This window comes from Balaenoptera musculus, chromosome 4 (genome assembly GCF_009873245.2).
Source record: "Balaenoptera musculus isolate JJ_BM4_2016_0621 chromosome 4, mBalMus1.pri.v3, whole genome shotgun sequence".
Classification (NCBI taxonomy): Eukaryota; Metazoa; Chordata; class Mammalia; order Artiodactyla; family Balaenopteridae; genus Balaenoptera; species Balaenoptera musculus.
In genome coordinates, this window is record NC_045788.1 from 117,163,630 (window position 1) to 117,180,619 (window position 16,990).

Here is a 16,990-nt window from a genome sequence, read left to right on the forward strand (position 1 = left end):
TATAAATGAATATTTTTAAAGTGTTATCTAACTATATGGGCTTCTTATTTATAGTAGTATTTGATATATAACTGTACACATATTTCTTTATGAGCAGATATTTTTCAAATCATTTGCTTATGTGTGGGAACATGCATTAGTATTTATTGTTTCCCATTATAATATGAATTCTGAGGTGTTTATAAAGAAAAAGTAAGCTCAAGTATCAAGGTAGTAATAGTGATATTATGCATTAATAATCATTACACTGATAAAATTCAAATATTTTTGAAATAATAAAAAATTTATTTTATGGTAAATAAAAAACTTGCTTTTTCATCCCTTATTTGTCAGCTCTACAGTTGAAGTTAATTGTGGTGATGTTATGCATTTAAGAGCCAGCCATCTTCTTTCAGATATGGGTATTCTAGGGAACTGCAGTTCAGCCCTAGAATTTGAAACATTAGAGGGGTACATCAAACTGAGCATAGGTTAGGTGATATACCTAGTATCTCTGTTTTATGCCTCTGAATAGACTTTGACCAGGCTCTGATAAGTTTTACAAAGTTACTCACATGGTAAGCTTAGATGTATTTAAACTATGGAACATGGGACAATATTCTTAGATGTACTACTACCTTATTTGTAATATTTTAAAAGGAAAAAAGCATATTTCATTGTAAGGATAATTAAGTTTTAATATTGAAAGATTTTAATTATTATAATTAACCAAGATTGACATTTTCTTGTACTTTCTAGGCAATTAAGTTGGAATATTCAAGGTTGGTTAAATTGGCCCAAGAAGATACCCCACCAGAAACAGACTACCGTTTACATCATGTAGTAGTCTACTTTATCCAGAATCAGGCTCCAAAGAAAATCATTGAGAAAACATTGCTAGAACAATTTGGAGATAGAAATTTGAGTTTTGATGAAAGGTAATTTGAAAATGTTAAATATCTTATTCGTGTGCTCAAATTGTCCTTGTCTTTTTTATAGCTCCCAGTGCAATTTTTGAATGTTTATTTTACACATACACAGACATATTTCAATAAATGCAGTACAGAATTTGACTTCACTTAATTTGAACAATTGCTTTGTAATTTATTTGGGATTTATAATCATGACCTTTAAAAGTTTGAACTAAAAATAATTTAGATCGCTTTAGTACATTTTAATTGTGAACTAAGGTACTGAGCTAGGCAATGTAAAGGTACACAGAAGAGTATAATATAATTATCACTGCCCTTTTGGGACTTAATATTTGAATTTCTCAACCTCTCCACTATGGATATTTGGGACCAAATAATTTTTTGTTTTTGAGGGGGCTGTCCGGTATTTTGTAGGATATTTAGTAATGTTCCTGGCCTCTACCCACTAAATGCCAGTAGTACCCTCCAACTGGTGACAACCCATACTGTCTCCAGATACTGCCAAATATCCCCTGAGGGAGCAAAATAACCCTTGTTTGAGAACCACTGGAGAAAAGTAATTAATCATATGTACAAATAAAGTAATTAAACATCTCCTGACATAAAGAGAAGGCTTAGAATGGTTAAATTAATTTTGGTTTACCAAAAAATGTTTTCTCTTAGAAACTCCTATAAAACTATTTACTAATGTTAAAAATTTTAATTTAGTCTAGTTAGAATGAATACTATTTAAAAAAATTTAGGCCTCAGGTAAAGATCCAAAGTACTGAAAAGTTATTTTAGAATACAGAAACATTTATACTATCTTGGAGTTCATTGTAAACACATTTTAATTCTGAAGTAAATGATTATCCTTTCATGAATGTCTCAAAAATACTGAATTAAAAATATGTGAGTAGAGAAGAGTATGAGGGAAAACAAAGCATCTAGATTTAATTTCTGCCTCACCATGTGTCTGCTGTGAAATTTAGGATTAAGTGAAATAATACAGGTAAATGGTTTTGAGCATTATCTGTTAGATAGTAAATGCTCAGTGAGTATTGGCTATTAATATTTTTATTAGTAGTAAGGTTGGCATCACTTATTTTGTTACATATAACTGAAGAATTCAGAAGTTATAACCCTCATTATCTGGACTGTCAGTGTACTATGTTCCAATGAGTATATGCTATTGAATTTGGGGAGGATACTTATGGAGTACTCACGTTGATTTTTCAGTCTTTTGCAGTTATTTGCCCTGGCAACTAAAAATAGTTCGTTTTAAGAAATCTAATTTCTTTTGTGCTTGAAATCTGGAGTAAAATGTGTGTGATAACTAAATATATTTTGGGGAGATTTCTTTAGCAATGGTTCTGATCATAAAATCTATTGAAATGTTTCCATTCCTACCTGAAATGATAGGCACATTTTGGATTCCTTTTTACTATTTATTAATAATACCATTTGGGGGAAAATAAGATTTTGTGTCTCTGGAGCTTACTTAATAATACATTATAAATTTAAAAATTTTTTTTACATATTCCATCTTTATTAATAGAATATAATTTAAAAGCCATATGTATCAATAAATATAACATGGTAAATTTGAATTAGAATTATTGCTTCTGTCTTCTTTATATACTTTGTAACTATCTGGTATTGTCCAAAAAACACATTTTTCACTTAAGTTATTTGAAAGTTGTTTCCTCAAAAAAATATTGCTCAGTGATAGTGTATTTCATTTTCATATGTGTTGGGTAGTTTAGTTTTGTGTAACACATGTTTTTCAGTTTTTATGGAGTTTGCTTTTGATTTAGAAATACATTTCTTTTATTTGAAGGTGTCACAACATAATGAAAGTTGCTCAAGCCAAAATTGAAATGATAAAACCTGAAGAAGTAAACTTTGAGGAGTATGAGGTAATGTGCCTTTTGAGAGGTTGAACTATAGATTGAGGAATTGTTTAATTCAGTAATCTTTCATTTCAGCACAGCTAAGCACGTGAGAAAATTTGACATAGAGTGGTGAAGTAACTTGCCTAAAGTTCTCATAACTTCACGTCACAACTTTGTTAACAGAACCTATGTTCTTAAATACTGTACTACAGTGAAGCCATGCTGTATTTTTTCTTTGCTTCATCAGATATTTTGGGGGGAAGTTAGAAATTCGTTTTAATCATTGTATGCCATATGCATTTGTCATTATTGGACAGTGTTGTGTGAGAGATCTCGAGCACACACATGAGCACTCGTATCATGCCTGTGGTAATTTTTGTGCAAAAAATTCTCTTTGTGTTAACTTTGGCTTTAAAACTAATATTTTTTTAAGTTACCAATTCAAACACCTAGTATTTTTTCAAGCTTTTAAATTTAACTTTATACATTATCTTTTCAAAAATTTATAAATTTGGTAAATTTTAACTTGCTTTCATGAGTGCCTTTGATTAATGACCGCTCTCATTTACAAACTTAATTACTTTATATTCCCTTAAACAATTAGTGTAATTCACTACATTAACAGATAAAAGGAAGGATACAGAAAACAGTCATTTTTTTTTTAAATATAATCGTCGTTTATTTTTCTCCACTTATTTTTTGTTTTGCGTTGTATTTTTTTTTTAACATCTTTATTGGAGTATAATTGCTTTACAATGTTGTGTTAGTTTCTGCTGTATAACAAAGTGAATCAGCTATATGTATACATATATCCCCATATCTCCTCCCTCTTGTGTCTCCCTCCCATCCTCCCTATCCCACCCCTCTAGGTGGTCCCAAAGCACCGAGCTGATGTCCCTGTGCTATGCGGCTGCTTCCCACTAGCTATCTATTTTACATTTGGTAGTGTATATGTGTCCATGCCACTCTCTCACTTCGTCCCAGCTTACCCTTCCCCCTCCCCGTGTCCTCAAGTCCATTCTCTACGTCTGCGTCTTTATTCCTGTCCTGCCCCTAGGTTCTTCAGAACCATTTTTTTTTTAGATCCCATATATATGTGTTAGCATACGGTATTTGTTTTTCTCTTTCTGACTTACTTCGCTCTGTATGACAGACTCTAGGTCCATCTACCTCACTACAAATAACTCAATTTTGGGTTTTTTTATGGCTGAGTAATATGCCATTGTATATATGTGCCACATCTTCTTTATCCATTCATCTGTCGATGGACACTTAGGTTGCTTCCATGTCCTGGCTATTGTAAATAGAGCTGCAATGACCATTGTGGTACATGACTCTTTTTGAATTATGGTTTTCTCAGGGTATATTCCCAGTAGTGGGATTGCTGGGTCATATGATAGTTCTATTTTTAGTTTTCTAAGGAACCTCCATACTGTTCTCCATAGTGGCTGTATCAATTTACATTCCCACCAACAGTGCAAGAGGGTTCCCTTTTCTCCACACCCTCTCTGGCATTTATTGTTTGTAGATTTTTTGATGATGGCCATTGTGACTGGTGTGAGGTGATACCTCATTGTAGTTTTGATTTGCATTTCTCTAATGATTAGTGATGTTGAGCATCCTTTCATGTGTTTCTTGGCAATCTGTATATCTTCTTTGGAGAAACAAGGTAGCTACTTTAATCTACTAAAGAGTGTCTTGAAAAACAAAAACAAATATCATAAAGAAATCTGAACATTGAAAGCTTTCCTTTTGTGATCAAGAAAAAGACAGGCATGTATGCCATTACCACTTCTATTCAGCATTGTACTGGAAATTCAAGGACAGTAAGGCAACAAAAAATAAAGCAAAAAGTAAGAGATTGCAAAAGGAGAAACAAAGTTATCATTATTTGCAGATTTTATACCTAGAAAATACAAAATCTACAGATAAATTTATGGGAGATAAATAAAGATAAGAGAGCTCTGTAACATACAAGTCTTACGTCAAATATCAGTTTTATTCCTTTATACCAGTAACAATCAGATAGAAATTCTTAAGAATAACAGCATTTTTAGTAGTACCCAAACTGTGGAGTACCTAGAAGCAAATATAGCAAAAAAATGTGCATGACTTTAGGAGACATTATAAAGAAGACCTAAACAAATGGATATATGTATCGTATCGTGTTTGGGAAACTTGGTATTGTAAAGATGTCAGTTTTCCCCACAATGGTTTATTGATACTGGGCAGTTTCTGTCAGAATTCTAGCAAGTTGTTTTATGGAGCTTTAATAAGCTGATTCAAAAATTTTATGGAAATGCAAAGATCTCACTCTAGTCCTGACATTCTTGAAGAAGAACAAGGTAGGAAGGCTTTTTACTTGAAATCAATACAAATTATTTTAACCTTTATGCTTTATAATAATATTAGCATAAGAATAGGTAAATTCGAACAATAAAGCAGAATAGAAAATCTAGGAACACAGCCACAAATAAATGGACACACAGTACATGCCAGAGATGGCAGGCAAATTGGTTGCTAACTCTACCCTTGTCTCCAAGATTCAGGTAACATGGGACTTGATTTTTTAACTGTGATTTGATTCTACAGTCTCTCTACAAGCATGCTTCATCAGATTGGATTCAGCATATTTTTATTATGAAAACTTCTCATATTTTTTCTAACTGCAGATCCACTAAGTCTTATAGGTATTTACGTGACATGTTTTTGGATTCTGTATATCCCACATATCTTTGTCTTGCTCTAAGTCGCACATCAGCAAACCTTGCACACAGACCAAATCCAGCTCACTACCCGCTTTTTTTTAATAAAGTTTTATTGGAACACAAGCGATTTGTTTAGGTATTGCACATCAGCACTTTCACACTACAGCCGCAGAGATGAGTAACTACAACAGAGACTGCATGGCCTGCAAAGCCTAAAACATTTATTGTCTAACCCTTTAAAGAAAAAGTTTACCTACTTAACAACTTCTAAGGTGATTCTAATGACAATAGAGTGGCAATTTGAATACTTCCCCCAGAAAAGTTAACTTTATGCTTGCAAGACAATTTAACCTTTATTTGTTATTAAGGTCTACTAATAGTGTGGAAATTATGCCTTTTAAAATTAAAAATTAAAATGATTCGTATTCAAGTAGAATGTAGCTGGTCAATAACTGGCCTGTATGTTTCTTATTTTCATTTACTTATAATAATATGTATATAAAAGCTTTCACACTTCTATCATCGCTATCTCCCTTAGGTTAGTCCTATATTGAATTTTAGTTATGATTTTCCTTGAATCAATTTTTATTAAGTAAGTTAAGAAATCTTGATTTTTTTTTTTTAAATCATTTTCTAGAGTTATAAGTTGTGAGTTCTGAATCATTTAGTCACATTACATGCCCAATAATTGTGAGTTGTTTTGGAGGAAGGGGCTGTTGAAATGTGAAATACATCTATCTTTTTCACCATAGCTCAGCTGAAAAGAGTATTCAACAACCACATTTAAAATTTAACACAAATTTGGGAAAATTAAAAGGTTAAATAAATTTATTATGATGTAACATTTTGCTTTTTCTTTCAGTTCCTTAAAACTGTGCTTCAAATAACAGTCTTCAAGCTTTGCTTCCTGTTAGAGGAGTTAGCTTCATTTACCTTCTACCTTCAATGTGATGTAGATCTATAATAATATTTTTTTAATTTGAGTGTATTTGCTTTACATTATATTAGTTTCAGGTGTACAGCATAGGTTCAGTTTACAGATTATACTCCATTAAAAGTTATTACAAGATAATAGCTATAATCCCCTGTGCTATACAATATATCCTTGCTGCTTATCTATTTTATACATAGTAGTTTGTATTTTGTAATCCTGTACCCCTATCGCACTCCTTCTTTCCCTCTCCCCATGGGTAACAGTATGGAGGTTCCTCAAAAAAACGAAAATAGAACCATCAATATAATCCAGCAATTCACTCCTCGGTATGTATCTGGAAAAAATGAAAACACTAATTTGAAAAGATACATGCACCCCAAATATTCTATAATGATATCTTAATAATAAAATTTTACACTGAAGAATTTTTGAGAGAGAGAGATGACGTACCTGACTGATTATCTTGCCTTTGTATTTCTGTTTTCTTCTAGTGAGATCATTGTTGTTTAATTTCTCATCAATGTCTAATAATTTTTACATTTATTATTATACCGATAAATAGTTTTGTATATAAGACAGTAAAGTCTTGATTTAGGTCTAGTTTATCTTTGATTATGAACTCTTTGCTTCTATTAATTCAAACAGTTATCAAAACAATGCATTTATAAGCAGTTTTCATTGTAGTTTTAATATCTATGTACTTTTACTCTTTTCTTTCACCTACAGGAATGGCATCAGGATTATAGAAAATTCAGGGAAACAACCCTGTATCTCATAATTGGGCTAGAAAATTTTCAAAGAGAAAGGTAAGGCAAAATGGACACACATGAAAAGAAGAGCTTAATTTTTGTATTCTATTCAGATGTGACCTCATCTATAGAAAAGGTTTTGTTTGCAGTGTATATTTTCAATAAATGTTTTATTTTAGAACAGTCTTAGATTTACAGAGAAATTGCAAAATTAATACAAAGAGTTCCCATATACCCCACATACAATATATTTTCCATTTTAAGCTAAATCTGTAAAGCTGGCATTATTGTCATTGTTTTTATCAGCTCTCAAACACTACAATTGAAACTTAGAATGGAATAGGATTAGATTGAAGCCTAGAAGTTTGCTGGGGACCGAAGAAGCTGGTAGCCCAGCAAATGGAATTCTTTGTATTCTCCAACATCCACCTTCCAGTCACTAGCCTTTTTCCTGTTCTTTCTGAGTTTAATCTTGACGTCAAATTAGAGATAGCGTTTCTAATCTGTCTCTTTCTCTGAACTTCCAGGTACTATAAAAAATATAGCTGTAGAAAACTAATCAGTTGTCTTCTAAATACTGCGACTGTAAATATTTTAGATTACTTCTCATACAAATTACAGATGGTTTTAAAGGAATTTCTACTTTTTAAATTGCAATCATTGTTATTGAGAAGAAAAGGATACATATTGATTTATTGACCATTATAGATTATTCACTAATGTGTATTTACTTATTATCCATGTATTTCTCAATTCATATCCTTTAACATTAATTTACTTGACAAAGGATTTTTTTATGTGCTATATTTAATATACACTGTAATACTGCCGCCAAGTAAAAGGGATATTGATTTCTTTCTTTTTTTTTCCTTTTCTTTTTTATTGTGTAAAGTATAAGAAACCTCCACTTGAGGTAATAATGTTGTTTTTTTTAAATGCCAACATGGAACATTACGTCTAGAGCTATGCTGTCCAACATGGTGGCCACCAGCCACATGCAAAAACTTAAATTTAAATTAATTAAAATTTTTAAAGTTAAGAATTCGGTTTCTCAATCATACTAGCCACATTTTGAATGTTCAGTAGTTATGCGTGACTAGTGGCTACTGTTCTGGCCAGCACAGATACACCACTTCCATTATTGCAGGAAGTTCTGTTGGACAGTGCTGCTCTGTTCGTTGGACAGTACACAATGCCATCATTCTTACACTTATCAAAATCTTAAAAGTTATCACACAAAAGTAAAAAGTAATGTTAATACTTGGATACAAATTATTAAAGTCCTAGTGATTGTGTACTTTTAAGTTAATTCACTTTGGTCACTGAAATAGAAAACTATTTTGATCAGCTCTATTTTATTAATATTTTGGTCAAAGTTTTATTTAATAGGGATATTCTAATTAGCTTTAGGATTTTGGAGATTAAGTTTTCTGAGAAAAATATTAATATGGTCTTACAATTGAATAGAGTATCTAAAAGGTATTTCCATTTTATAGGTAAAGAAACTGGGCTTCACAGTGCTGCAATAACTTTGTCAAGGTCACACAACTAACTAGGGAGAGAAAAATTGAAATAGAGACCTCTGTATTCTTGTATAATTTAATGAAATCAGAAAAGGACAAAATGTATTCATTATCTCAATACGAATTAACAAGATGAACCTGTCATTTTCTTGCTCTCTGCATAGCTTCTACATTAGCTTTTCTGAGTTAACATTTGTTAAAGGACTTTAAGTATAACTTGGAATTATGTTTAAATTTCATAATTTGCTTATTCTTAAATATATTCTTGTTGGTAAAGTGAATATTCTTAGCATAGCAAATGCAAAAGATCAGCTAGAAAATTAGTAATGGTGACAAATAATATTTATGGAATATTGAAAAAAGAAATGTTAATTTTACCACTTTAAATATAGCGGTTACCATAACTAGCAGTGTATAAAACATTGCCAAAAGGTTCGTTCAAACTTGTTTTTAATGAAAACTTAGCACTTGAAAACCATAAATTGAATTATTTATTGATGGGTCATTATTACTTCTGTGAGTAGTGAAATGAAATCATGTTTTTAGGAACCGTAATTTTACAGCAGTAAAAATGGAAGATAAAGAGAATCTATCAGGCTACATAGTCTTATTTTATGTTAAATAAGAATTTGGTAACTGGACTGCTGAATTTTATTCTGATTACTTGAAATGTAAGCACTTTAAAGGTTGATAAAATGTAGAACGTTTTGTGTACTTCACTAGAAAATTGGAACATGTTCATGGTTTCAGAGCTATTCTCAGAGCGATGACTCAGGTCTAGAAAGCCAGATATGGATGTCATTCAGGGGAGACCTTTCAACAGGAAGCTTAATAGCTGTAAAAGGAAAGGTAGATGTGCCAGCAAACTAATTCAACTTAGTGGCGTAAAACAACATTTAATATTATTATCACTCTTTAAACAAAAAAAGCTTTAGCTGAGACTATACCCATATTATTTCTAAATAAGATTTCATACTCTAAGTTTTCTCAAAAACAAATTCCTGGGAAAAGCTGTTTTCAAAACATACTTAAAAGAACTTATTTTTTATGAAGTAGTTTCAGGTGTGTAATTTGATTTGTCATGAATGTGTACATTAATTTCCACATAATTCTACATTTAACATTTGGAATATAGACTTGTTTCTGAGCACCTGAAATTAATAAACAGTAACACTGATTGGCAGTAAACATTGTTTCTGTACAGTATTTCACTTTTAAGGATGTTGCATTTTTCTGAATTTGTGAGAAGATACATTACGATTGGAAAATCTGACACATAGGAAATATCTTAAAATATCTTTCATATTTCAGTTATACAAATATATAGCTGTATATATTTTTTCCTACAGCATGTTAGGAGAAGAATAATCATTTTAGAGACAAATATAATACTCAAACATTTTTCCCATATTCCCTTTTTAAAACCTAGTTTGAACTTCTTAAGGTCTAGACTTATATCAATAACATATTAATATTAACTATAAAATAGAGGCCTAACCCTGCCTGCCTTTTATGTTAGTGTTTTCTTTTGTCTGTTTGTATCCCACTAGATTTCCCAGATTTAGAAGCATTTTTTCCCTTCTACTTCACCCATCTCCTTTGGATATTCTCCCCTCTGTTACATTTTTCTCAATGAGTAGAACTGTGCCCTCACATAGAAAAAAACCTGACTAAAAAAGAGTCACTGAATGAATTGAGTGCTGTTCGTGATAAAGGAACAAAGTAACCTGATCCTTCCCTCAAACAAAACTGGCATTATGCTGTTTAAAAAGTAGATAACTGACTTTCACATCAGTGTTAATTTTGAGTCTAAATGGAAATAAATACCAAGGAAGACAGAAGGAACTCTGAATTCATCAATTATGGCCTTTTTCTCTCAGTTTTTTCTTAATTCCTAGCTCTGTTTTTTGTTTGTTTTATTTTTAAGACAACTGTCTGCTGGTTTCAGATGCGGCTGTTGCTCAGAAGATGCCTTCAGGCATACAGTGTATCATCAGATGATAGTTTTTATTTTAATGTTGTTCTGGATAATCAAAATTTAAATGTATACCTAAAATGGTTTATAATTGTAATTGACCTTTTTTTTACAAAGATAAAATACTAATGCTATACTTTTTTTTTTTTAAGTTATATAGATTCCTTGCTGTTCCTTATCTGTGCTTATCAGAATAACAAAGAACTCTTGTCCAAAGGCCCATACAGAGGACATGATGAAGAATTGATATCACATTATAGAAGAGAATGTTTACTAGTAAGTTGAATGCACATAGTATGTGTTTACTTTATCATTTTGTCTTCCATTGGGGCAATTTTCCAGACTCATATATAAGTGATTGACTATTAATTCTGATGGGGTGTCATGATGATGTCTATAATCTGGGTCTGTTCCCTTGAGGTGGGAAAATACACTCAATTCTTTATCCCTTCTTCTTTAAGGATCTTAAGTTTTACAGATGATGAACCAGAAATGTTCTTAAAATGAGATCAGAATAATTACATTTTTATATTTAGATTTCTTCTCATTCTGCCATTCCCTCTTTTGATGACAGAAGAGGGGCTAAATGATGTCATGAATTATCATCATTATTATTCCAGAAAAAGAATAGATTTTTCTGAGTTTCTATAAATAGTGTATATAGTGTACATGATGTTAAAGGATTCATTGTAGTATAATATCCTTTATTTTCACCTAGTCAATGGAATTTTTTTCCTCAAATATTTTTACTATCCATGTGCTGAAATATTATTGTTGTTGTAAACTTTAAGAAATCTTTTTAGCAAGTTTTTTTTTTTCCCCCACCAGTTTACTCTCTAGATATCTGGAGTACTTTGTTAATGTTTCTTGAGTCAGCTAACCTTTATGTATAAAATTACAAATTCCATCTTTATACTTTTTTCTGATTAGATTTCATTTAGCTATTAACATGACTATAGATTGTGAACTTCTAAGTTGCAATTTTTTTCTATAAAATATATAAAGGTATTCAAATGTGTACTTTAAAAAACTTTAAGTAGGTGTACTGGTGAAATGTTTTCTTTCAGTAGAACTACATAGTATATGTTAATTGTAGTCTGTAGTATGTTTTCAGAATTTTTGAATGGGAATATTAGAAGCTTGTGATCTTGTTATTTTTCTCTTAGCTGATTTTGCTGCATTTGAGTGTATTTTAAGACTTGAATTATTGATGGTTTGTATCCATTAAGGATGGTATTCTTAATTTGGTCAGTTTCAAAAGGTTTTTAATCAACCCCTGAGAAGGAGGACCTGAATTATATATATTTCAGTTTAAAAAGTACAAAGTTTTATATAATTATATAAAATTTTGCATTGAATGAGTTAAAGCAATTTTTAATGTAAAAATGTTACAGTGTTGGGATATTGAAATATTTTGGTAAAACTGTTTTGAACATAAATACAACCAAAACTTGATGGTTATTCTAAGACATTCATAAAATGGTAGAATGTGTTTCTTTTATCATTTTAGGTTAGTAAACCAGCCACACTTTGTTGTTTCACATAGGGATTTAAATAAAACCTCAGGAGGATTATTTTAGTGTTCCTTTAAGGTTTTGTGTTTTTTTTACATTGAGTATTTACTGAATGTCAGATTCTGAGGGATGCAAAGATAAGTAAGACCTATTATTTATCCTAAGAGAATTCAATCTGGTGAGAGATGTACACAGATAATTTTTATATTTCAGAATAAGTATTATTATGAGAAATATGCAAAATAATATGCCTGGAATTGTTGGGGAGAAGCTTAAGAGATAAGATAAACACTGATCTGGATCTTGATGGATAAATAAGAGTTTAATGCCTTGTAGAGAAGAGAGAATAACATTCCAGACAAAGGAATATCATATGAAAAGGCATGGAAAGTATACAACAGAAAATGAAGATAAATCCATTGTGGCTAAGTTATGAGGAACAGGGTTAGGTGGAAGTGATGAAGCCAACAGGATTTGTTGATGTCAGACTGTGAAGAAGCTTATGCACCATTCTGATGCATTGGTACCATTGTAAAGTTGATGTAAGTTTGGCATGATCAGGTTTGTTTTTGGAAAATAATTCTGGCAGTAGTATACTAGAAGATGAACTGGAAAGGAGTAAAGATTGAAATGAAGAACGCCAGAGGAGATAGACAGGGAAGAGAGGGCGAGAGCATCAACTAAGGCAGAAGTACAATGAATATGAAAGAGAGGGTATATAAGATGGTAAAGGAAATGAAATCAAGGACTTGGTAACTATTAGATGAGTGGGAAGAAGGAAATAGAAGCATTAAGGCTGCCTGACTTACTAGTTCTGTCTTTGGCTTTCGGGACTCTTAAGAGAATGAATAAGGTTGGCTTTGGACGTACTATGTTTGAGTTGTTTCTAGGATATGTTTTGATTTAGTGAACTTAACATCGAATTTCAGAATAATTATATGTCTTTGAATGCAAATTATAAAAATTACACTAGATACTTAAAGGCTTACCTCATTTAATCCTCTTAACCACTGTGTAAGGAAGGTAATAGTATCTCATTTTTCATATAAAGATGCTGAAGCTAGGAAAGTACTTGTTTGCTGAAGGTTAAATAATTTGCTTAGTAGCTGAATTGGACTTTCAGCATAAGCCTCTCTACAAAGTCAAGATAAATTGCACAAGAATGACATAATATAACCATAAGAAATAATAAAATTTTTGTATTTGAAATTCAGCTTAAAACTATTTAAAAATCATATTTATCATTCTGTAAACATAAGACTTCAGACATAAACGTCTTATTATACCTGTATCTTTTTATCTGTCTCCTATGTCTGTTTCTTATCTCATGGATTTCTCTCTTCTACTCAATTAGATGTCAGCACACTTGACCTGTGCTCCAGCCTACCACTTGTTTTTATAAATAAAGTTTTATTGAAACATAGGCATGCCCATTCATTTACATATGGCTGCCTTTGTGCAGCAGTGGCAGAGGTCAGTCATTGCAATGAAAACGATATAGCCCTCAAAGCCTAAGATATTTCCTATCTTGTCCTTTACAGAAAAAGTTTACTGATCCCTGTATTGTAAGGGATTATAAGCTCCATGAGAGTTTTCTGTATTAATCACTTGGGTACCCCTGCATCTAGAACAGTTTCTGGCACATGGCATGTACTGAGTAAGAATTTTTTGAAGGAATAAATGAACTAATGGATTACCTTTATATTTTTGTATCAAGAAATATAACAGTCCCTGTTCAGTTGACATTTATGGAGAAGATGATGAGTCTTTCAAAAATTTCTTTGTTTTTAAAATTACTTTGAGTGCTTGTCAAATTTTAGAATTGGGGGAAATTTACCTCTGGAGAACAAATTTAAAAATGGTCCCTATAGTGATGATCAAAGTGAAATAAACTGAACATAAGCTTTAAAAACATGGCAACATGATTTCTCCCACTTCTTTTTTGCTTTTGTTTCTGTTGTTATATGCATAGGCTTTTCTAAGAGACTTTTCTTGCTCAATAGGTTGAGGTTGCTTTTTGTGACTTCCATTTGTTCTAATACTGTCTGGAAACATGCTTGTTATGTTGCCTTCAGTATTAACACTTACATTTTTATTTAATTAAAAAAAGAAACAAACCTGTTGTTCTTTTTTTCATTGCGTTAAGAAATTAAATGAGCAGGCTGCAGAACTGTTTGAATCTGGAGAGGATCGAGAAGTAAACAATGGTCTGATTATCATGAATGAGTTTATTGTCCCATTTTTGCCCTTGTTATTGGTGGATGAAATGGAAGAGAAAGATATACTTGCTGTGGAAGATATGAGAAATCGATGGTGTTCCTACCTTGGACAAGAAATGGAATGTAAGTTTAAACAATGCAGGTGGACACCTGGGGTGTTGGGATTAAAAGCAGTTAGAATTAGATGTTAGTTATTATCATTTTTTATATTCTGTAACATGTTTATATTCACATCAGTTTTTTTTCTTATTTACAAACTAAGCTGTGCACACTACTGTTGCCATTTATGTTTTACTTCTTCCCCCAAAATGGTAATGATTTTACATGTTTTGAAATGAAACATCAACTGACCACTCCAAATTAATAAATCTTGTTGAAGATAATTTCTCTCCCTGTCTATCTTTAGTTACATCTAATTGTTTATATTTGCAGCAAACCTCCAAGAGAAGCTGACAGATTTTCTGCCAAAACTGCTTGATTGTTCTACGGAGATTAAAGGTTTCCACGAGCCACCGAAGTTACCTCCGTACTCCACGCATGAACTCTGTGAGCGATTTGCCCGAATCATGTTGTCCCTCAGTCGGACTCCTGCTGATGGAAGATAAACTGCACATACTTTCCCTAAACACACTGTATAAACTTTTTTTTAGTTCTTAACCCTTGCCTTCCTGTTACAGGGTTTGCTTGTTGCTGCTATAGTTTTTAACTTTTTATTTTAATCACCGCAGAAGACAAAAGGACTCTACAGACTTTAGCCAGACTGCAAACAAAGCTGAGAATCGCATGGCGCTCACTTTGTTTTAACCAGAACTGATGTATAATTACAAATCCAGTTGATTTTATTATGGCAAAACCATGCTTTTGCCACTTGTCTGTTACAGTATTACTTTGCTTTTATCTTTTCTTTATCTGCAGCTTTCCATTCAGTCTGGATCCTCCATGACTACAGCCATTTAAGTGTTCAGCACTGTGTACAATACATAATATTTGGTAGCTTGTAAATGAAATTAAAGAATAAAGTTTTATTTATGGCTACCTATGTGTTTGTAAGCAGGTATATTATATATTAGTGTATTTTTTTAGTTATATAAATGAATTTTGTCTGGGGATTGTTTAAGATTGGGTGATAAATAGATTAATACACACTTTTAATTTTGCTCTAATGTTAGCACATTAGAAATTTACTGAGTACTTGACACTTAAATATATCTATATTTTTGACTAAGTTGTTAAACTTAGTATGGCACCTAAACCTGTTTTGAATTCAAATCAGGTTTTCACTGAAGTGAGCGGCTGATATTTAAGTCAACCACACTGAAACTTTTAACCTTTTCTTAGATTAACCTTTTATTTTTTTATGTATTTACATATAATATAGCAAGGTGATTATTTCAAGAGATACCAGAAAAAAAGTACTTGAATAAGGGCTATTTAATAGTGAAACTTATAAGAAATATGTATATGTATATATACATACATACACACATGTATACACACACATATTCTTCATAATGGAGGACAGTGTTTGCATTATATAGTCATTCTATTTTTGTAAATTGTATACTACTTTATTTGAAAATGTTCTCTACTAATCAGTGCTGTGAAATGAAGTTGATATTGTTGAACTAGAAGTTATGAGTACCTTACCTGCATTTATTTACCTCCTTTTCAAAAAGGAAAAAGCTGTAGAACATTTTGTAGATGGAACTGCTGTTTAAGATTAATGAAGTAATATTGTGAATGAAATTCAATGCTTTAAAGGTAATCATTGTTACCAACAACCTATTTTTGAATTTATAAAAATTCTTTATAAGTGATACTTTGTTAGCGTAGTAAAATATATCATTATACCATGTGTATGTTTCTTATAGCGTCGCCAAAGCTAGTGCTCTTTATAAGTGCCTCTCATAAAAGATGCTGGATGGAAGAGGAACAAGAAAATATTAAACTGTTATATAATACTCCTTATAAAAGTATCAATATACTGCTAAGGTATTAATGACAAAGAATTGGTACTACTTCTGTTGTAAAATTAGATTTTGCATATTATAGCCATCAGAATGTGTTTTGGTTTAGATTTCAAATTCTCTACTGAGCAGAACTAGTGCTCTGCGTCGGTTTTCAAGTCCTATTGCAAGTTTAGAAACTTCATATGTATCCTCAAAGCATTTATAAAGTATCTTCAGTATTTTATGATATTCTACCATAATGGTAAAGTTGTTTGTGTTTATGTGTATAATTGACCACTGAGACACAAACTGCTAAACACCATATGGAAATTACTTCTTTTACAAGGCACATCCAGGTAAGTATTATTATCATATTTACTCTGTACTTAAAAGCCAGTTTATTCATTCCTAGTTATGAATCTGAAGTTCTTATTTTAAAAAGTGGCCTTTTTCAAGACCTAGGGAAACAGCTTGTTTTTATATCAGCTTTTAATCTACTCTTAAGATTTAGGTTAGTGAAATTTTCTTAACATTATTTACTGGATTAAATATAACTTATGGCTAGTAATTTAAAAATTGAAACCTCATAGAACTGTTGTCCATGGCAGATTTCACTTTGATTTAATGACTTTCA

General features: G+C 31.5%; 1 protein-coding gene across 3 annotated transcripts in view; it reads left to right on the top strand.

The window, feature by feature from the left end:
• USP25 (ubiquitin specific peptidase 25) overlaps positions 1-16,257 on the top strand; it is a 144,992-nt gene extending 128,735 nt beyond the window's left edge. For all 3 annotated transcript variants that reach the window (XM_036851646.1, XM_036851647.1, XM_036851648.1), the window contains 6 exons: positions 739-917; positions 2,731-2,809; positions 7,154-7,233; positions 10,827-10,950; positions 14,335-14,530; positions 14,840-16,257. In XM_036851646.1, the coding sequence (XP_036707541.1) occupies positions 739-917; positions 2,731-2,809; positions 7,154-7,233; positions 10,827-10,950; positions 14,335-14,530; positions 14,840-15,012 (831 nt within the window). In that variant the 3' untranslated portion in view covers positions 15,013-16,257. The remainder of the gene's footprint in view (positions 1-738; positions 918-2,730; positions 2,810-7,153; positions 7,234-10,826; positions 10,951-14,334; positions 14,531-14,839) is intronic.
• Positions 16,258-16,990: the final 733 nt, after the last annotated feature.